Here is a 22,927-nt window from a genome sequence, read left to right as displayed (position 1 = left end):
GCTCCGCCCCCTGTCTCGCGTACCCCGATAGCAACAAGGAATTTTTCTTGGAAGCAGGATTCTCCGACCATTGTTTGAGTGCGGGTCTATACCAAATGTACAACCAGGATAAACGCGTCGTGGTGTACGCCAGTAAAACATTGAACGGCCCCGAGTTGAAATACTCCGACTGCGAAAAAGCCCTGCTTTCCACAGTATGGGCAATCAAACATTTCTCAAACTACATTGGATGCCAAAAAGTAATGATTGATACTAACCATCATCCGGTTACTTTTCTTAACAACCAACGCATTCGAGACGGTGCCGTAACAAATGCGCGCATTGCCGGCTGGCTTATGGCGTTACAAAGTTACGATGTTCGAGTCCGGTACACGAAAAACGCAAAGTTACCGCTGGGTACCGATCTAGCGATTTGCCAGAACTGTGTGTCAACTTCCCCGACAGACGTCGCCGCTGCACCGATGCCGGAATTCACGCGTCACCGCTATTTTGAGGAACATGTCTGCAAAGACATGCCTACAGCTTACGTGGATGGCTGCTCTTACCACCACCAAACCCAGCTGCAGGCTGGGGTGGGCATCGCTTGGGTCAACGACACACCGTGCAAACCACTGCAATTCCAATTGGGCCCCCACTCTTCTCAATATGCGGAAATCGCTGGCATCCTGATTACACTCAAATTGGCAGTTGAACACGGTGTCACGGTGCTGGTTATCTGCACTGACTCAAACTATGCCCGCCTCGCCTTCACCTGTCATCTACCGGTGTGGCGTCAAAATGGTTTCCTTACGTCAGGGAAGAAACCCATTAAACACCGCGACCTCATTTTGACATGCGACCATTTGGTTGCCTCCAATGATATGCATGTCTATTGGAAAAAGGTCCGGGGACACTCAAAAGTCCCAGGACCTGACAAACATTTTAACGACCTAACGGACACGTTAGCCAAACAAGGGGCCCTCAACGGGACTCCTTGGACATTTGATATAGCTTGGCTGCCCAACCAGCCCACCCTGGAGGTCCACGTTCTCACGCGCCGCCGCGCTGCGGCCGCCGCGGAGTCTCGCGACGCCCCCACACGAACCCCTACGGGGCCCGTGGCGTGCGTACCGCCCGTCTGAACCTCCGACTTGGTCGCCCAACAGGCCGGCGACCCCGCGCTTTTCAAAATAGTTCAGCACCTTTCTGATCCTGTCGCCAACCCCGTGTCGCCTGACGCGTTGAGTGACGACAGCGACTTCAAAGACTTGCTCTCCGTGCTGCAAAGGCTGCGTCTCGTTAAGGGCCTTCTGGTTTATGACTCCGCGTCTCCGCCTGCCCTGCGGTTGGTGGTTCCACGGAGCCAAAGGGGGGTCTTGCTAACATACGCCCACGACGCGCCTTATGCAGGCCACCGCGGATTGAAGGCCACGGTCACCGCACTACAACAGGTGGCATACTGGCCGTGCATGCATAATGATGTAGCAACCTACTTCAAAGGATGCCTGGTTTGCTGCCAGTTTCAACCAGCAAACCCGAGTCACCGAGCACCACTCCAACAGAAAGGAGTCAACTTCCCATGGTCTGATCTCCAAATTGATTGGGTGGGACCACTGGTCAGATCTCTGAGAGGGAACAAATACTTTCTTACAGTAGTTTGCGCGTTCACCAAGTGGGTAGAATGCCTGCCACCGCACACACCACTGCATGCCTGCTGATGAACCACGTGTTCTCCCATTTTGGGTTGCCCTCACGGGTTAACTCAGACAGGGGAACCCACTTCACAGCCGAGGTAATGCAACAACTTTGGCAAATGCTCGGAATCAAGGCCCAGTTGCATATTAGCCATCACCCACAGTCATCAGGACAGGTGGAGCGGACTAATCGCACCGTGGTAAATTTACTGAAAAAGTTTGTTGTTTCCAACCATCAGGACTGGGACACCCGACTCCCACTGATCCTCATGGCGATTCGAGCCACTCCTCACGAATCCACAGGGGTGGCCCCCTTTGAAATGATGACCGGACGGCGAATGACGCTCCCCCTGCACCTGATGTATCAGCCAGGAGAAACAAACCTAGCCACGGCATACACGGCCTCCCAGTACGTGGAGGACTTGCAAGCCCACCTCCGAGCCACGTTTGCATTTGCTCAACAACAGCTTAAACAAAGTGCAGAAGGTCAGAAAACCTACTACGATAGGAAAGCCTCACGAACCGAGTTCGAAATAGGTGATCGAGTATGGTACTACTTGTTCGCGCAACCAAATGCTAATACTCCGCGTGCCCAGAGGGGCATCGCCCGGAAATTTCTTCCCCGGTGGTCAGGACCATACGAAATCGTCGACAAACTGTCACCCGTCGCCTATCAAATTAGGATGAATAAAGGACGTCAGGGGGACCAACTGAGGTGGGTCCACCGAAATCAGATCAAAAGTCACTGCGGTTTTGAACGTCTGGGAACGCGATCGAGCGAATCTCAGGACCAGCATACGCGCGTAACTGACAAAGGGGGGTCACCAGCTGACTCCGAGTCAGCGACCCAAGCGACACCCTCGACAGACGCGCCAAACTCCGTCGACCGACCTAGCTGACTACGATGTTTAGAAGTATCAGACGTGCAAAAGGGGGGTCAACACCCCGCTACACCTACCAAACCCCTAAGTGATACCACACCGAGCGACGCTAATCCGCTTGTCTTTATTGATTGCTAGGGGATGGTGTGATATGATGACAACCCTGATATTGTGCATGACCGCCGTGGTGAGTCGGCCAGAAACGGTTGAACCCGGACGTGCAGCGAAAATTGCCTTGATTGAATAACCAGGATTGCTTACGAATGATTGCGAGAAGTTAGCATACTGTGTTTTTCTACTTATTTGCAGACGCTTGGTGCAACACTTAAGGATACGGTCCTAGCTGTAACACCGATAGCGTTAGGCAGAACTAGACTAGACAACTATAAAACGATTCGCAACTTGAATTCAAAAGATTATGTACACTCAAGGTGTTATAATACTTATGAATGGTATGCTGCGTGAAATCAGTTTTTGCTAGCTATAAAAAGTTCCCCCGTACTTGAGGCCTTCAAAAGCAGGTCAGAGTACTCTTTTTAAAGCGTTAGTGAGTCTAGCTAATCTAAATAAGCCCCTTTGCCTTCCTTCCCTTAGTCTAGCGTGACTGCCGAGGATACTCTGATTTTTTATTTTTTTTTCTTTCCTCCTTTCGCTTCTTTTTCTCCCCTCCTCCCTTTTTTCCCTTTTCCCTTCAGTTATTCTTGGATAGCGCACGACTTTTTGGGTGTTTAATTACGCTATAGGAAGATGCGATAGCTAAGTACCTAGCAATGATAGTGTCGCGCTAACCGACCTAAGACTTTTTGACGAACACCCCCAGGGGTGGAGATTTGCACCGACACGCAGGTGCCTGAGACAACCTCCCCATCTTTATAAGAGAGCTATGGCCGTAATATGGCCCCGGGTTTTTGAGTTTTAGAAGGCGAAAGCCTCTTTTTCGTTCTCTCTCTCTCTTCTTTAATTTGCTATTCGTTTTCCCTAGTTACTCATAATATGATACTAGCCTTATAGCCTTAGGAAAGTTTTCTTCCTTTTCTTTTGTTTGGAATTTCGCGTCTTGCGTCTTTCCCAGGCCCGCGCCTGTTTTGGGACCCGAGTCCCTCAGTCAGCTGACACAGTACCAAGTTAGACACACACTGTTGACTGAATACACATAGAGACACCTTGAAAACACACAGACATACCCTGCATTAGGGGTGTGAATTGCCTAGTACCTGACGATTCGATTCGTATCACGATTCACAGGTCACGATTCGATTCGATACCGATTAATCCCGATACGAATTTATAAGTCGATTCTTGCGATTTTTTTCATTCAAATTTAGAAAATACTAATCAGTAAGCTTGTAGAGTGTAAGATTTATATGAAAATGTATTATTTATTTATCTGAAATTTCAGTCTTATAGAGGTTGTAATCTGTTTCATGTTTAAACAGCATTAAAATAAAATATTAAGGCTTAATGTTCCGTTCATATAACATTCTTCCATGCACAAGGTGTGAATCCTAAAAAAAAAAAAAAAAATCGATTCTGCTGATTATTGAATCGATTCGAGAATCGCGCGATGTAGTATCGCGATATATCGCCGAATCGATTTTTTTTTAACACCCCTACCCTGCATACACATAACCAGGCAGAGGTTAGGGAAAAGTTGCACCAGTGGTATGTCTTGAGTGTTGCAGCAGAGCGTGACTGGGACTCCGGCCGTCTGACCGTGACCTGGACCCTGGCCACGCATCATCTGGACCCGTCAACCTGGACATCCTGAAGATTCATCCCGCTTGACGAAGGGGGGTCTGTAACAACTATGGCCGATGGCCCAATCCACCCTCTAATAATTTTTTTTTTAAGTTTGCTTCTCCTAAAGCAAATTCTCTGCAGTGGCATAAATATTCCACTGCCCAGACAGGATCTAAGCTTGGTCAGCTCTGCAGGTGGTCACCCAACCACCAACAAAAGCTCTTTTGAAGCCGCTGACCAGGTGACAAAGGAATGTATGCGTCTGCCGAAGGAGTGTATTCAAGCCCGTCTTCTCGGAGCCCGAACAAATGGCTCCAATGATTTGGAATACACAAATGACCGATCAAAGGAATGTTCATGACTTCTTATCAATCACAAAGGATATTCTGGCGTCTCGCCCTTCCTGGAACGTCTAGATGGAGCAACAGCACCGCCAAGTGGTGAAACTTGGAACTATCCTTAGTGACAATTCACATAAGTAACCGCATTTTACACATTTATACCATGATAATTCTTGACAGACAACTGAACTACGAATGATTCACGTTATATCTTTGTGTGTGTGAACATCCTATTTCATTTGTACTCCATAAAGAATGAAAGATAATCAATATCTCTCAGTTCAGTCAGATTAGACAAGTAGAAGTTACCTCACAAGTTAGTTTATGATGCATTAATTACGATGTGTGTTAAACGGGTTGTGTGGGAAAACTGATTTGCCAGACTGACCAAATTTAATGCCAAATTATTAATCTCTTTAATAATGTTTTTCTTAAAGTCTGCCCGAGCGAGCAGAAGGGTGTGCCACCACCCACTGAAGCCCCGCCCAAAGACTTTAAAAGGATGAGGGGACCTCTGTCTCTTGCCTCTTCCTGCTCTTCCGCCTCTTCCCTCTGGCTTCCAAGCCTCTTCCAAAAACTCTCTTGCACGACCTGCAAGTGCCCCAGCCTGCTCGAACTCTTTGTTCCAAGAAACTATGGCGTTAGATTTGTGCCCCAATTCCGTGCGTAACAAAATGTGTTTCGTACGTACAAAATGTGTTTCGTACGTACCAAAAATGTGTTTCGTACGTACAAAATGTGTTTCGTGCGTACAAAACAGTCCTCGCGCACGCTTGCTTCGTCTCTCCTCAACACGTACGAAACTTTGATTTACGCTTGCGATGCAAGGGTCGAGGCGTGATATTTGTGCCACAATTCTTAACCAATCAGGAGTCGGACAGGAAAGCAAATCCTGATTGGCTGTTTAATATCCAATCAGGCAGAACTTTGACAACGTGTCGTCACGCCGCGTTGCATCATGGGCACTTCTTCGATTTTTTATTTATTTTTTTAAACAAGCACTCGGTCCTTTCCTGTTTGAATTTTTGTCTGTATTTCTGCTGACTTTTATTTACTTAATAGAAGTTTTGTTATGTTACGGGATGAATCAGCTCCTAACTGCTTTCCTGCTTAGCGGAAGAAGGAGGGAAAACAAGTTTTAGCGCTTATGGTGATGTTGGATGACGGCATAAAATAGAAGAAAAAAAAAAGAGAAGAGGCTAACCTGCTACTTACGTTTTCATTATGGTAAGTTACAAAATACTGTACTGTATTTAAGTCAGTAAATCCTATAGTTTTGTCCTCTTTTGATCGTGCTACTATCATTACAATCTTAAACAATGCATGCCATCATGAGTGGCGTTGTATAAGAAGTAGAAAAGAAAATGTTAGACCATCCATTTTTCTTTAGTAATTAGTGCCTGGTACCACTAAAGGTATATCGTGAATAACAGAAAACATTGAATACATAAGAGCACTGTGTTTGGCAGTCCAATGCCATAGTTATTGACATAAGAATTGAATTCATTTTGGTTACAAGACAACCATACACCATGACTAGCAGCTGTTGAAATAAACATGTTTGCCCAAAATAATTGTTTTACTAATGTGAGAAACATGGTTGATCTTGTCATTTTTCCATAACAACAGATAGACAATTAAAAATCTGAGCGCTAACCTTGGGTTTTGTTTTTATTACCAGGCAACAAAGATGACAAAGGACCCAGAATGCACCTGATGACACCACAACAGAAGTGTCAAAAACACCACGAGAAGCAGAAGATGAAGAAGTGGAGTGGGAAAAATATTAATATCGCGCTATTGGCCCATGCAATATGCATATAACAGACATGCAATAAGTTTCATATGGAATTTTTTGCTTTTATCTGAATTTGACCAGTCAGCCACTTGCTAAAATGTGCACCACCATCCACTAGTTGAACATTATTGAAGTCATTACAATTAAATAACTCTGAATACATTTTACTGCATGAGAAATATAATTTGTTCATTAGATAATAAAATCATCATCAGTCATTTCTTTAGATCCATATTAAATATTGCAATATCTATTGCTATATTCAGCAAAATCGCGTATTGCATGATTTTCCAATTTTGTGCAGCCCTAATTCCTGACGTTTTTGAGCCAGCTGATGAGACCAATTTGACTTAGTCATTAAAATGTCTGTAGGAAGAGTCAGAACGTGAAGCTTGAGCTTGACAGCAGAGAAATCAAGAGCTCCTGAAGAATGACAACATTAACATTGGACTATCATAATTTGAAGTTCAAATAGTTGTAATGGCCTGTTTTGCAGCATACCAAATCAAACATTTTTAAAATATTTTTTCTCCTGTAAGTTGTCGACACTTTTACTGAACTTATTTAAATGTGTCTTGCAAACAGTATCATTGACAATTAGAAAAATAAAAAGTGTCACACACACTGTATTCGGAACAACCTGTAAACAATAACCAAAATACTATTGCAGGTACAGTGCCAATGCAGTACATGACACATTTATGGTTTCAAGATTAAAGTGCGGAAGTGCACACACTGCACATTTGCCCATCATTGACCAAGAAGACCTCAGAGTACTGTACTCACGATGATGTATTGAGAATGCAAGACCCAAGAGGTTCCACAGATGAAAATATATTACACATTGTATTTGTAATTGACACTTAATGATGCATTATCGATCAACAAACAGCAAACTGTACATTTTGTTTTTAAATCAAATGAATCGTCCTCAGTTACAGTGCATCTTTGCAGTTTTTATTTCAAGTTTTACACACAGTAGGCATGGTAGACTGCTATTGTGGAGCCATCCATCGCCGTCCCATCCATCTCAGCTGTACTCTCTATCCTTAGACATCTTATTGATGACTGTGACCCGGATATAGAAACGATGCGCAATCTGGATTGGTTTACCTGGTAAATTGGAAACAAACAAAAGCTCAAGGTTATTAATTGTAAAACGTGAAACAATCATATCCATCCATCTTCATGTAGTTATGGGAAAACAATGTGACCATCCATGTTTCTACAGTTTCTTGTTCATGTTAAATGTCTAGTACAACTAAGGGTAACCACTTCATAACCTCTGCAGCTATAATATGATGCTCTTTTGAGGGAGAACAGTCAGAAGACCTTTGCAATAATCAAGTCTACTGGAAATAAAAGCATGAGTCAGGTTCTTCTGGTATGGAGCATGCAACCCTTCGGTCGAAGTCTTTTAGGTGGTAAAAGGCTACTTTAGTGATTTGTTTGAGATGGCATTTATGTGCACAAGTATACAGGTAATGACAACAAAATTAACTCGTGAATTGAATTCAAGAGCTGATATCTCGTAATTTTCCACGATTTTCTAATCAATATCACTAACGTACTTAAAAATCAGTAACTATGGCATTGTGTTAACAGTGCTTTTGGACATTCCATGTTTTTTTCTGTCTGTTAGTTACACGATATACATTTGGTGGCACTAGGCACTAAAAATGCATAAGAAAATAAAGAAAGGGGGTGGCGATTTTTTTTTCTTCATCATAACTATGCACATCCATTGCCAATGTCGTGTATGTAACTATTACATACAATTTGGATTGTCTTGGAAGCCTGTGTGTGATAGTGGCCAAGTTAAAAGATGCTATTTTTATGCTACTTACCGTTATGAAAATGTTGAAAGTAGTCTTCGATTCGGAAGTTAGCGTCCCCCCCAACGGTCATCCAACGGTCCCATGAGGGCTAAAACTTGTCTTCCGCTAAGCAGGAAAGCAGTTGGGAGCTGCTTCACCCCGTAATATAACAAAACTTTGGAAACACTTTATAATAACTATCCGTTATAAGTAGTTCATAGATCATTAGTTGATTGTTAATTAATGAGTTGTTTATGACTTATTAAATGTTTGTTAACTGTTTGTTAAGGATTTATACTTATGACTATAAACAGTTAATATGTCATTATTAAACTGTTAGTTATTGAGTTATAAATGACTTGTTAACTGTATATTAATCATTTGTAACTATATATTATAAATTAGTAAGACTAAGTTAACAAACTATTAGTAAATTACTTAATAATGACTTGTTAAGTATCAGTTAATAGTTTATATCTGTTATTAGGACGTTATTCTAAAGTGGTAGCTATTCCTCATTTATTAACTGTTATTAAATGAGGAACAGTTGCAACTTTACGATAATATCCCAATAGTATAAATTAGCCACTTACTAGGGGTGTGAATTGCCTAGTACCTAACGATTCGATTCGTATCACGATTCACAGGTCACGATTCGATACCGATTAATCCCGATACGAATTTATAAATCGATTGTTGCGATTTTTTTCATTCAAATTTAGAAAATACTAATCAGTAAGCTTGTAGAGTGTAAGATTTATATGAAAATGTATTATTTATTTATCTGAAATTTCAGTCTTACAGAGGTTGTAATCTGTTTCATGTTTGAACAGCATTAAAATAAAATATTAATATTAAAAAAAAAAAAAAAAAAAAAAAAAAAAAACGATTCTGCCGATTATTGAATCGATTCGAGAATCGCGCGATGTAGTATCGCGATATATCGCCGAATCGATTTTTTTTTTAACACCCCTACTACTTACTAATATTTAACTTATATATTAGCTAATTCTTTACATAGTAGATGTTAACCATCTACTAATAACTATGAAACTTTGTCAAACAACAAACAGGTGGAACAAGTTGAAAGTACAGAATTTGAAGGTGAAATTTAAAATATAAAATTACTATGCCTTACCATGCCTAAATATCAATTTTCCGTACCATTGAACTTTTTCCACTCATGTGCTCCTCTACAAAGTTTCACTGGTATAGTATTAGTAGATGGTTAACAAACTATTAACAACTGCTGTAAAGAAGTGAGTTAATCTACAACTTAAATATTAGTTATTACTCTATTTATGTTATTGGGACGTTATTCTAAAGTTGCAACTACTCCACATTTACTAACACGCAATAAATGAGGAATAGTGGCAACTTTATAATAACGTCCCAATAACCTATACAAACTATGAAGTAATACTTATCAAGTCATTAGTAAGTAATTTTCTAATAGCTTGTTAACGATGTATTACTAATTTATAAAATATAGTTATGAATAATTACTATACAGTTAACAAGTCATTTAGAGCTCAATAACTAACAGTTTAAAAATAAAATTTTTACTATTTATAGACATCATTTTAAAACCTTAACAAACAGTTAACAAACATTTAATAAGTCATTAATAACTCATTAACAGTTTACTAATGGTCTATTAACTAGTTATAACGGGTAGTTATTATAAAGGGTTACCAAAACTTTTGTTAAGTAAATAAAAGTCAGCAGAAATGCAGATAAAATACAAACAGGAAAGCACCGAGTGCTAGTAAACAAAACAAAACAAAACAAAAATCGAAGAAGCGCCCATGATGCAACGCGGCGTGACGACACGTTGTCAAAGTTCTGCCTGATTGGATATTAAACAGCCAATCAGGATTTGCTCTCCTGTCCGACTCCTGATTGGTTAAGAATTGTGGCACAAATATTACGCCTCGACCCTTGCATCGCAAGCGTAAATCAAAGTTTCGTACGTGTTGAGGAGAGACGTAGCAAGCGTGCGCGAGGACTGTTTTGTACGCACGAAACACATTTTGTACGTACGAAACACATTTTTGGTACGTACGAAACACATTTTGTACGTACGAAACACATTTTTGGTACGTACGAAACACATTTTGTACGTACGAAACACATTTTGTACGTACGAAACACATTTTGTTACGCACGGAATTGTGGCACAAATCTAACGCCATAAGAAACTTGCCAACCACGTGGCCCTTTTCTTTTCTGGCAGCAACCGTTGCCGAGAGCGGACCCTCGCTCCACGCCACGCCAAAGCAGGTGCAAACTGCAACGCTGACTAAAGACTCTTTTGGGTTTTTTTTTGGTTTTTTTGTTCCACCATCGGTGCTTGCCCGCCCGACCTTCGCGGCCCTGGGGTACACTTGCAACGTACCGCCGGACTCAAGGTTGTGCACCTAAGCCGCGCACCTCACCTGCTACTCGGTGGCGCCCCGTCGCGGTGCCAGCTCACCTCCAACGGCTGGCCTTCCCCGTACGCAGGCGCGTACGGACCGAGCTGCAACACCTGAACTCGGAAAGCTGCCCGGCAGAATCAACCTCGCCGAGTCGCCGACCAATCAAGGGACGAGCCGCGCAACTACGTCAGGCCCCTGAGTGGCTTCCCTTGCTCACCTGTGGAATAAACCCTTTTTTTTTTTTTTCTTGCCTTTTTGGAACGAACATTGACTATTTTTCCCCCTTTTCCACAAGACCCTTTTGCTCGTTCGACGCAAACGATTCTCGTAAGTGTGCGTTTGATTACTAGCTCGGCGTATCCACCGTGTGCAACTTACGTTTGAAACATATCACAAATCTGGCAGGTCAAATTTCTCTTTTCCCTGTTTCTTTATTCATTCGCATTCCTTCCTTATTTTCATTCGCTTTATTTTATACCTTTTCTTCTGACGGTAGAATAGTTAGATAGGCAGTGTTTTGATTCTGTAGTGTAGCAATCGTGAATAAATGCATGTTTTATGAACTCTATTCCGCCTAAGTCATCTGTGTTTCCGAGTGGATTATTATTCTTTTGTTAGTACAACGAACCACTGAATATCGAGTGTGGCGACTTTAGATTATCAATGACTGATGAAAGAAGGATTTTGGTCGTTGTTTGCTCCTGTTAACCCAAAGCAAAACCAACGTGGTGCCCCTAGAGGTTATCGAGGTAAATATAATTTACCTCTGTAACGTCCAGATTATTAATTCGTCCAAAAGACGACCCAATTATCGCTACAAGTGCCTCAATATTACGTGTTATTAGAGATTGTAGGTTGTTTATATGCATGGGTGTTATGTACAAAACCACAATATTGTGTGTGTTTTTTTAGTATGATCTCCTTCTTTTACAATATTGTGACCTCTTTTTATATCGCCAACCTCCCCACAATATCGTAATAATTATTATACCGTGACCTTCATATCATGATATCATATCATGATGTTTGGATATCGTTACATCCATGTAGTGGTTAGCACATCTGCTTCAGAGTCTACTTGTCCAACGTTTGAATCTCGGCTAAGGCCCAGTTTTGTGGAGTTTGCAGGTTCTCTCCATGATTTCATTAGTTTTATCTGCCTAAAACATGCAAGGTAGATTAGATTAGAAGCATCTAAATTGTAAAATTGTATTGACTAAAATGGTCATTTACTGTATTGTTTACAGTATGCTCTGCTATTCGCCGGTGACTCGTGTGCCTTGCCTAATTGGATCTAAGCTCTTGCTCACACACAACCATAACAAGTTGTATAGAAAATGAAGAGATGGATGTCTAATAAGTGTATAATACAATGATAAGACTATTCTTTATGTTCTTTAGCTGAGCCGGATGACGAATGTGAGCTGCCCAAAGACGAGGCCGGGATCGTGTGGGATGCAATCTGTTTCACCGTCCTTTTAGCACAGAGGAGGGTCTTCCTCAGTTACTACTTCCTCTATGTGGTGGCTGACCTCAAGTCTGCCAAAATATTGGCTTCCAGGTCTGTAGAATCAGATCTGTCATAATGTATCAAGAATGTTCAGAACACAAACGGGGTATTTGAAATTTGTATGCTTTTCCTGGTTTATTTGTTGATTTTTGTTTTTTGATATATCAGCTAGTGTTAATTTTATCAGACATTTTAAAATTTAGTCTGTTTTAGTCCAATGTTACGGATCACGCTTGTTAGGTTTTATCATAGTCAACCTCATCCCATTTTTATTTAGTCACTTTCAGTCAACTATAACTCTAGCATTTTAGTTTTTATTTTAGTGTCTATTTTTAGTCAACAAAAACTGTCAACATTTTAAGTCTAGTTTTAGTCAGGACAGTCATTTTACCCCTGTATATTTTTTTTGTCAACAGATAATGTTGAACATTTCGGATCTAAAACTATTTCACATAAAATTTTCTCATCTTTTTGATGAAAAACAACTTCATGCACAATTACACTATATCAACAAGTAGCTGCTATGACTCCATGCTACGAGCTAGTAAATTAGTCAGCATTAGTTAGCGGCCGGATTTAACATTATTGTTCGAATGTTAGAACCGTTGGATTAATGTTACGTTATATTTCTAATTTCCTTTTTTCTTTTTTTAACTTTTCACTATAAATTCATCTCCTGTCTGTCCCACGTGTTTGTGTATGTTGCACTCGCTAGCTGCAGGTTTAAAATAAGGGTGTGTCACAGTGACAGATTAGCAGAAACAGGATTTTACAAAATCATATAATTTTCGCCTCATCTTTATTCATGAACTAAAATGTCCATAGATTTCAGTCCAGCTTTTATTAAGTGAAGTACATTTTCGTCTTATCTTCATTAGTTGACAAAAATGCGTACTGATTTAGTCCCAATTATTGTTTATTAATGAGGGTTTTGGTCTAGTCTAGTTTTCATCCAGTGAAATATGTGTTGACGAAAATATTTTTGTTTAGGTTTCGTTAGTGAAATTAACACTAATATTAGCATAGATTTAGTTTTCTTTACAACAACTAACAAACTTGTATCTTCTTTTCCAAACTCAAAATATCTCTCTTGGTCCCTTAGAGGTGCTGAACTGTTTGAGGCTAAGGTCAAAAAGCAAGTAGCAGCCCGGCTGGAGATGGAGAAGAAATCTGTGGAGACATTGAAGAAACAGTAAGACACACAGTAGAATGCAAATAATGCATCCAGTTAGCCAAAAATACCAGCAAATCTGCTCCCATTTGTCCTAATACAGTATGTGGGCAAAATTAATTTGGACTTGCCTCTAGTCAGTTAATTAATTGATGCGGGGATAGTCTAAAATCCCATGACCAAAATTAGATGGGAAGCTCACAAATCCTTCCTGTACTGGAGCTGGAATGGCCAGGTGTCCCAATACTTTTGTCAATGTAAAACATGTGTTAAACATTCTGCATGTTCTTGTAGAATGGAGAAGATTAAATCCAAACAGAGGAGTCGGCCCACGCCAGCAGACAAAGTGGATCTTCCGGCTGCTCAGAAGTCAGAGAAACTGGGTACTAATGAATATAATCGTTTTGGACACATTCTGAGTCGAATGCTTGCCTTTCAGCATTTACACAAGAACTTCATTCTACACTTGTATCTAGCACTACAAATATGATTTAGACATGCACAGACTGATTTTTTTTTCTTCCCCCAGATGAAGAAGAAAAAGCCAAGATGGATGCAGGAAAATGGTGGAAGCCTTGGGTCTCACGGCCTGGAGGTATGTGATGAAGCAAATAGAACAAATGAAAGTAGATTGCGTACCTCTTTCAGTGTCTTACTGATCTAACATTGATTGATTGGGAATAACTGGGCATATAGAAAACGGTAGATGGCTAATGCTCTCAATATTGTTAGTGTGACACTGCTATATTTCACACAGTTGAAAACAACTGTGGCTACCACCTGTTTGAAAGTGACAGCGAGGAGGAGGAAGAGGAAGATCCAGAGAAGAAAGAGGAGGAACCCCCAAAGAAGAAATCTGCTTTTCAGGTTTGATGAAGCCTGAAGACAACAGAAAATGACAAAACCAAAACCTGAAATTAATGTGAAAAGTTGTTATTCTTAGCTGGCTTACAACGCCTGGGTCACCAGCTCCAAAGCAGCATTGAAGGATCTGAGCAGAGAGAAGAGGCGAATGAAGAAAGAGGAGAAGAAGAGATTAAAGAGAGCGCTTCAGGCACAGCAGAGTGAGGCCACAAAAACGGGCGGACTTCACTTGTTATTAACACTAAACAGAATATTTTAAAGAAATATGAGATAAAAATACATTTGTAATTTAGAATTTATCTGTGAAACATCAATTCAATTCAAAATTTGATTTCATTCTTCAAGAAAGAAATGAAGTGGGACAGAAAGAAGTGAAACTTGTGATATCTGACTGATTAAAAAAAATTAAATAATTAAATAAATAATAATAATAATAATAATAATAACAACTAGACTAAGTGCAATTTCTGGAGAAATTGCTTGGGAATGCTGAAAGCTGAACGCTAATAGCTGAATGCTAAAATTTGAAAGCATGTGGAATGCTTATGAAGTAAATTGAGAGATAAATTATGACCTCTTGATAACTGGACAATGCACTTTACCAACTGTGCCACCAATCAGTATCAGACACCCGGTAATGATGATAAGTTATATGTACGGAAGTAGGTGTGGAAAGTGATACTTAGAAAATGTTCAAAGTCTGTCCCATTGAAAATGAATGGGGAGAAGTTGATATTAAATGTTAAATTTAGAAAATACTGTAAGTAATGTGAAATTTTGAACAGTGTAAATTGGAAGTATTATGTGGGAATTGTTACGCGGCAAAAAAAAAAAAGAAGTGTGAAAATCACAATAACACAATAAAAATCACAATAACATATGTGGGAATGCTTCAGCATTCCCACGATGATGATGATGATAATAATAATAATAATAATAATAAAAATAATAATAAACACAAACCTCGTGAAAAGTGGTGAGTGAAATATTCTTGTAGGAAATTAGAAGGATTTTGAACTAAAAAGAAAATTAGGGTTGCAAAATTGTTGGAACATTTGGAAAAATATCCATGTTAACAGGAATACACAGGAAAATTGCTTAACAGCAACAAAGCGTGTTAAAAATAAATAAATAAATAAATAAATACAAATTTTAAAAAAAGTAACAGTACTGTTAATTTTCATTTCCAAACTCTCCATGAACAGATTTTCCCCCTAGAAATTTCTAAGTGCAGTTACAGTATGGGAAAATAAACTTCATCAAAAGGTAGTCAAAGCAAAAAAAGAAAAAGAAAGACAAAAAAGTTGTTCTACTTCGAGCCATATTTTTGCGGCAACATACCTGTGTAGCAATTTCAGTGTAAGATGTGTTGGCCACGAGTGTGCTGTCACAGGGCTCCTGTCCTTTTTGCCGTTATATTAATAATATAGTATTCCAATTTGGTCAAATGCGGAAAATCCATCCCTCTAGGTATTGATCGAGTCGACTCAAGTGAGGATGAACTTGATGAAAGCACAGTGAGAGAGGATGGTGAAGAAGATAAAGGTAATAAAACACGAGAGAGTTGACTGTACGTGTGAACAAAGAAAGTGTCTAAAAACCGTTTTATTTTCCAGAAAACATTTTACAGCGCCTCTTCAGCACTTTGAAATTTGGCATTGCATTCCTGCAGTCACTTCTTGATGACCTGACTCAGGGTCTGAACTCATTCTGCAAAGATAACCTGGACATTTCCAAAGTGCTGCTCTTTGAGAGAGCATTACTTAGTCAGCATCAGAAGAAGGTGAGCGAGGACACAAGATGACACGTGTACGACACATAACAAACACGCCGTTTCTGTTTTTCTGACGTGCTCTGCAGGGCAAAGAGGTGAGCCAGCAAAGCGTCAAGCAGTATTATGAGAGCTGGTTGTCGCGCCAGAACACATTATCCTCACACGAAGACCCAGAAGACACCCCGCCTCCTTCCTCACCACCAGCTGCTCTGCCCACCTCCCGTCACGCCTACGTCAAACTCAAGAGCCAGGCCTCCAAAATGTCTTGGGCTAGCAGCGTCTCAAGGTAGCGCCACCAAAGACTCCAAACCTGTGATTCTCAAAGTGCCGTACGTGGATCACTAGTGTTATGCGAAAGGATCACTGAATTATATACAAAATCAAATAAAAATACAATCAATCATAGAATGACTGAAAATACATTTTAACTGATGGAAAGAAAATGGAGGGAGACATTAACTCAAGGCGCTTGAGGAGTTTAGTATTTAATTTAAAACTGTTTAAAATGCAGTGAATCAAGCAGTGCTGATTATAATAGGTATTAGTGTATGCAGATCGCTACAGACATGTTTTGCTAGTTGAAATAGCGGATGGAAAACTGCTCACATCACTATGGTGAATTTGAAATCTGATTGGTTAAAGAAACAGTCCTTAGTTAGTTAGTCCAAATAGACTCAGTTTTAGAATAATATTTACGCTTGGAAGAGAGTAAAATAAAGAATTGAAAAAAAAAAATAAGTCACTCAAGGGTTGAGGAATGAACTCACAACCTTCATCTTGCTGCCAATCTACTCCCTGAGCCACATAGCAGCTGCCGCTGTGTTTTAGTACATGAAGGTGAAGGTCGTTTGTTCCTCAACATTTGATTAACGTTTATATTACTTTTCAGGTCTTTATTTTACTCTCTTCCAAGCGTAAATATTATTCTAAAACTGCGTCTATTTGGTCCCACTCTAAACAGAGTCAAATTTACTCGAAAATTTCTCTACAGAATATACTGTGTAGAAGTGTTTCAGTCATTAAATACGCAAAATAATTGTTGTCAGAGTCATGCCAAGGTTACCCTGCCAAGGTTAAATGGTGGCAAGAGTCAGTCTGGGGCCACTTAGCAGTATTTAATGTTGAATATTTGTGTCAATTTAGTTTTGCTTAATCATGCTCTAAATTGTTGACATCGTTTGCAAAATCAGTTTTATCAGGTTCATTGATGACACTAAAAATTGTCTTCCATATATGTTAAATTCACTAAATATGTGAAAATGACCATACTTACCTTTTATATTAAAGATTTACATTTCCAATTTTCATCTTGTCTTGGCTTGAAGATGCTCTAAATTGTCTTTTTGTAAACAACAAAGTTCGGTTCGTTAATGACCCAAAGTCTTATTTAATAATTCCATTCCTAGACCACTCTTGCAATATGATGCTGTTGTTTTACTTCACTTACACTTTTCCTTTGTTACCCGTCAGCTGTATGACAGAGGAGACCATGCTGGGCTCCCGGCAGCCAACCCAGGAGGAACTAGATGATGAACCTCCAGTCACGGCGCCTACCAACAATCTCAGAAAGCGACTCCTGAAATCTGCCAATGTTGACTGGACCTCATACGAAGCGGATGAGCTCTCACTGAGGTGAACTGGGAAGGCCCGCATGTGTGGTGTGCAGAGATGGGAAATCCAGGTCCAGAAAGTCAAAACCCTGCCACAGTTTGGCTTTAGCTACAGGTGCCTGTACTCGCAGGTAAACGAGGTCATTACGAGAAGCACCTGTGGCTAAAGCCAAACTCTGACTGGGTTTTTACTTTCTTGACCTGGTTTTCCCATCTGTGGGACATGACATCTGATTGTAAACGTGGTTAAAAGCATGATTATTGTGTACTTGTCCTACCTCGTGATGGGGTTAACAGTTTCATTAACCCTTTAGATAAAAATCCTTACGTTGCAAAAAAGTTAGAAACCATTTCTTGCTCAAATAAGATCTGTCAACTACCACAATGATGCTGTTTTCTCTCAGCAGGTGTGAGGCAGACACCATTGAAAAAGAAAAAGAGGATGTGGAGGAAGATGAAGATGAAAAGTGGAGTGAACAAGAGGAGTCTGATGAAATGGAGCAACAACAAGATGAGGCAATGGAGAGGGAGGAGCTACATGATGAATCCCAGCAAATTGAGGAAGATGATTACCTACAGTACCCAGAATGCACCTCCCTTGGATTCAGGGAGGAAATCATAGAAATAAGTGTGAATGGCTCTGAGTCACCAAGTCCATTAAGTCAGGAACGAAGGAACCTCACTGCCAGCGAGTTGTTGCTCAACAAGTCAGTCAACTCAAGACTAGCCAATCAGAAGCAAACGCTGCTATTTCAAGTTGTTCATGTCTTCCCCTCTTCCCACAGAATGTTTGAAAATGACGAGATCTCAGAGTCCGACAAGTTTTTCCTGACGCTTCCGAGGCCACTGAAGCTTATCTTTGCCCTCTACAACACCATGGTGTCCAAGTCGGAGTTGTTGTGCTACTTTGTAATCATCCTCAACCACATCGTGTCGGCGTCGCTCCTCTCCCTCATCCTACCCATCCTCATCTTCATGTGGGCCATGCTGTCTGTGCCGCGGCCAACCAAACGCTTCTGGATGACTGCAATCATCTACACTGAGGTCTGTCTGAACATCATCAAGTAGAGGAACAATACAGTCAGTGACTCCCATTCCACCTCACGACAATGAAAGAACTGCTACCCTTGTGTACTCATTAGGAAACAACATTTTGAGGCACCACGTATACTGTATGTACTACATTATTTTTTATTAAGCCACATGTCCAAACAGAAGTGTATTGCATTCATTTGGGGGAAGAGAAAAAAAAAAAAAACTCCAGTTTTTCTGACAATTTTTTTTCGGGGAGCTTTGTTTTTGTTTTTGTTTTGTTTTTTAATTTTCCTTTTTTCTGAATATTTTTTTTCAAAAAACAAGGGAAAAAAATATTTAGAAAAACAGAAAAAAAATACTTTAAAAAAAAACAAAGCTGTCCAGCAAAAAATAGTCTACCCTTGTGTACTCATGAGGAAACATTTTGAGGCACCACGTATACTGTACTACATTATTTTTATTTAACCACATGTCCATACAGAAGCGCATTGTATTCACTTGGGGGGGGGGACAAAAACAAAAAAAAACTCCTTTTTTTTCCTGACTATTTTTTTCGGGGAGCTTTGGGGGGTTTTTCTGAATATTTCTTTCTGTTTTACTGAATATTTTTTTGTCATAAAAAAATATTCCAAAAAACAGGGGGAAAAAAATTTCAGAAAAACAGGAGGAAATAGGGGGAAAAAAATGGAAATAAAACAGACAATAAAAATAATTATTCAAAAAAAACAAAGCTCCCAAAAAAATAAGTCAGAAAAACGTTTTTTTTTTTCAAGTGAATGCAATACGCTTCTGTAACATGTCACGCTTTTCACGGAAGAAGCGTATTGCCCTGGCCGCTGCAGCAGTAGCGAGGAAATGATGCCAAAATAAAGGAGAGTGTAGGTTTTTGAGAGTGAAATGATTGCCCCATTCATTGACTGCATTTGCGACAGTGGCTCCCCACACTTAGCTTTTTAGCCACATAAACATATGAAGTTATGCATATTGTTAAGTATTAATGTAAGACGCAATATACAGTACCGTATATAATGTATTTGTACAGATTCAGGATTTCAGTAGATCCTTAGAAATTCTTATATAAAATATTGAATCCATGAACCTAAAAACAGTTTAAAACATCAATGTTTAAAAAAATAAACAAAAATGTCAAAGTTGGATTTTATGATTGTAAACAGTCTCAAAACTGAAAATAAATTAACATTCTTAAAAAGAAGCCAAACGACTCTTGCAGGAACATCGTTCAGTCACATTAGCGTAACTCACAAAACATCATCCGCAATCATAGGAGGACAAATTCACAAAACAAATGTAATAAAACAATGTATTTATGGCAGTTATCTGATGAATTATCATTTATAGTCCTTTAAACATCCCACCTAATGACAATTTATTTAGTCTGATAAATTCCCTTCAAAAAAAGTCTTGATCTTTCCATGTTTCTTTCAGCTGAACGTGGTGGTGAAGTATTTCTTCCAGTTCGGTTTCTTCCCTTGGACCACCTCTGCCTACCGAGGCATCAATGCCGAACGTCCCTTTGCCATGCCCAACATCATCGGGGTGGAAAAGAAGGACGGCTATGTCCTCTTTGACCTCATTCAACTGCTTGCCCTCTTCTTCCACCGCTCCATTCTCAAGGTTCATATAACATGATGTGCTTTACGTGCAATATGTTTGGATATTATTCTTGATAATAAGATTTGTTGAATGAATTGAGCTGTATCCCAAGATTCTTGTCCACACATTGTTTATGGTGTGCATGCCAATAAAGAATAGACTGTACAATGTGTCAATGACTAAACAGTGCCACGGACTGTGGGACAACAAGGAAGTGGAGATGCCCGATTTCTTCAAGAAGCTGAAGAAGAAGGTGGACAAAAAGAAAATTACTGGCGGAGAAAAAGAGAAACAACTACGCCGGCTCAAGTTCCTCCCTTTTCAGTCGTCCACTACCTCCATCTTCCAGAAGCTGAAGAGAGGGACCTCGACAGAATCTGATGGTGCTAAAACTTTGCACCTACAAATGTCCATTACATTTTGAATGCAGGTTTCACATGACTTCTTCATTTTTCTTCTCTAGTAGGCAAGCCCAAGAGGGAGAACAACAAGAAGAAGAAAAGGCGTCGGCAAAAGGCCCCGCTGACCAGGAGACAGAGGATCAGGCAGCTGATTAGAGAGAGGATGCTCCAAGTTAAAACCACCGTCATTGAAGTGTGAGTAAAACAGCTTTTGTTAGTTGGATGTTCAAATCTTAAAATCCAGGTTTTGATTCTCAGATGGGTCAGGCCATAAATGCAAGGCCTTCACCACAATGTGGCACACTGGAAATTGGCTTGATTTTATTTCATGTTTCAGTACGCGGGGTTTTGCAAATGGCCCACGGGTCATACAAGGCCCACCCACCATTTACGGTATCAAGAGAAGTATTTGTTGCATTTGAGTCCATCCATTCATTTTCTGAACCGCTTCTCCTAACTTGCGTTGCCGGCATGCTGGTTCTGATCCCGACTTTCTTTGGGAGCGACACCCTGGACTGGTTGCCAATGCCAGCCAATCACATTGTTCTGTTAATTTAATTTTTCCATCCATCCATTTTCTTGACAAGGGTCACGGGGTGCTGGAGCCTATCCCAGCCGGCTTCGGGCAGTAGGCGGGGGACTACCTGGACTGGTCGCCAGCCAATTCCAGGGCACACAGAGACGAACAACCATCGACACTCACAATCACATCTAGGGACAATTCAGAGTTATCAATTAACCTGCCATGCATGTCTTTGGAATGTGGGAGGAGATTGGAGTACCCGGAGAAGATCCACGCAGGCATGGGGAGAACTCCATCCAAGAAGGCCGAAGCCTGGACTTGGTTAATTTAACCTATTTTTTTTTAAATCCATATTTAAATAAATATTCTGGAAAAAAATGAGCATATTTATTAGAGCTGTCAAATGCTTAAATTTTTAAGTCAGATTAATCACCTCTTAGAATTTTGATTAATAACAATTAATCACTTAATTAAAAAGGCTTTTTATCAACATTTTTTTGATCGCCAAATTTAAAGAACACCCGTTATGTACCTACATGTATTAATTTTCTCGACATTTAATGTTATGAGGACGTCTTCATCATTATTTGATCCACTGCACACAACCTCATCTTTTTTAATCAGTTAATTGCTTGCATAATTTAAAATGGAAAAAAATGACCCCAGTAGTTTGACATAAACAAATATTTTGAATGTCACAAACATTTATTAAATGATTTACTTTAATGCATGTAGTTATGTTTATTGCTCAAAGACAACCTCAAGCTAAAGGATCATCTGTGGTCAAAATTATAGTGTGATTAATCTGCGTTAATACATGATTAATGCGATAATTCCTTGTGATTAATTAATCACTTAACGCGTTAACTTTGACAGCACTAATATTTATTAATGTAGCTATCACCTAAACTTCATCATGACAAAACTGTTCATTTTAAATGTCAATAAAATAATTCTAATGAAATATGAGTAAACTAAACCAGTTTCACAAACACATTTATTTTTTTTAAATTTTATTTTATCAAACAATCTACAAAAAATAAATTGTACTTAATTTTTTTCTAAATAGTATTAAAATAAGAGTGGTTATTTCCATCATTAAAATGAAATATTTTATATATAACAAGCATTGTAACTTTTTATTTTATTAAATCTTATCTACAAATAAACATGCCCAACGATCCATTTTAGAAATCAAACGTGACCTTTGAGCAAGGAAGTGTGTAACCACTACCACCACCACCCTAATATCAAGTTTGAGAGTTGCATGACAAAAAAAAAAAAGGCATTTTATAAACACACAAAATGGCAACGTGTTCCTAAACAAAAATGGGTGTTACTTAAAAATCTCATTTGCCATTGAAATTGGATGGATGGATGGATGGATGGATGGATGGATGGATGGATGATGGATAGATGGGTAGATAGATGGATAGATAGATAGATAGATAGATAGATAGATAGATAGATAGAATTCATGTAATATATTTTTATTCGTTTCAGGGTTCTTCACGTCTACTTACCCATAAGGCAGTTTTTCTATGACATCATCCACCCAGACTACAGTCCCGTGTGTGACGTCTACGCTCTCATGTTTCTCATCGACGTCGTCAACTTCATCGTGACTATATATGGATACTGGGCCTTTGGAGTACGTAACTGAGAATCACGTGTGACATTTATGTTTGTTTATTTATGTTTACATCAGCCAATACTGATTGCATTGAACATCATGAATATGTTTTGTTGTTTGTA

The 22,927-nt window shown here is 39.7% G+C and overlaps 1 protein-coding gene and 3 long non-coding RNA genes across 4 annotated transcripts in view; 2 read left to right on the top strand and 2 right to left on the bottom strand.

Annotated features, from left to right (window-relative positions):
* The window catches only part of LOC144014842 (piezo-type mechanosensitive ion channel component 2), a 112,605-nt gene that overhangs the window by 75,570 nt on the left and 14,108 nt on the right, over window positions 1–22,927 (top strand). Inside the window, exons 31-46 of the mRNA XM_077515144.1 lie at window positions 12,072–12,231; window positions 13,283–13,372; window positions 13,646–13,734; window positions 13,881–13,946; window positions 14,109–14,218; window positions 14,295–14,415; window positions 15,686–15,760; window positions 15,832–15,998; window positions 16,076–16,275; window positions 17,460–17,621; window positions 18,007–18,306; window positions 18,385–18,643; window positions 20,081–20,269; window positions 20,436–20,631; window positions 20,712–20,844; window positions 22,676–22,823. Of these exons, the coding sequence (XP_077371270.1) occupies window positions 12,072–12,231; window positions 13,283–13,372; window positions 13,646–13,734; window positions 13,881–13,946; window positions 14,109–14,218; window positions 14,295–14,415; window positions 15,686–15,760; window positions 15,832–15,998; window positions 16,076–16,275; window positions 17,460–17,621; window positions 18,007–18,306; window positions 18,385–18,643; window positions 20,081–20,269; window positions 20,436–20,631; window positions 20,712–20,844; window positions 22,676–22,823 (2,465 nt within the window). The remainder of the gene's footprint in view (window positions 1–12,071; window positions 12,232–13,282; window positions 13,373–13,645; window positions 13,735–13,880; window positions 13,947–14,108; window positions 14,219–14,294; window positions 14,416–15,685; window positions 15,761–15,831; window positions 15,999–16,075; window positions 16,276–17,459; window positions 17,622–18,006; window positions 18,307–18,384; window positions 18,644–20,080; window positions 20,270–20,435; window positions 20,632–20,711; window positions 20,845–22,675; window positions 22,824–22,927) is intronic.
* LOC144014845 (uncharacterized) lies at window positions 5,603–6,704 on the top strand. Its single transcript, XR_013282593.1, has 2 exons — window positions 5,603–5,862; window positions 6,317–6,704. It is a non-coding gene; the product is annotated as an uncharacterized LOC144014845 (long non-coding RNA).
* Window positions 7,208–8,420, bottom strand: LOC144014844 (uncharacterized). Its single transcript, XR_013282592.1, has 2 exons — window positions 8,281–8,420; window positions 7,208–7,546 (listed from the first exon to the last, which is right to left on the bottom strand). It is a non-coding gene; the product is annotated as an uncharacterized LOC144014844 (long non-coding RNA).
* LOC144014846 (uncharacterized) lies at window positions 12,982–17,685 on the bottom strand. Its single transcript, XR_013282594.1, has 3 exons — window positions 17,437–17,685; window positions 17,263–17,328; window positions 12,982–13,350 (listed from the first exon to the last, which is right to left on the bottom strand). It is a non-coding gene; the product is annotated as an uncharacterized LOC144014846 (long non-coding RNA).

This window comes from Festucalex cinctus, chromosome 2 (genome assembly GCF_051991245.1).
Source record: "Festucalex cinctus isolate MCC-2025b chromosome 2, RoL_Fcin_1.0, whole genome shotgun sequence".
Classification (NCBI taxonomy): Eukaryota; Metazoa; Chordata; class Actinopteri; order Syngnathiformes; family Syngnathidae; genus Festucalex; species Festucalex cinctus.
The sequence above is the reverse complement of the archived record's forward strand: the minus strand, read 5'-3'. Positions and strand labels throughout refer to the sequence as shown.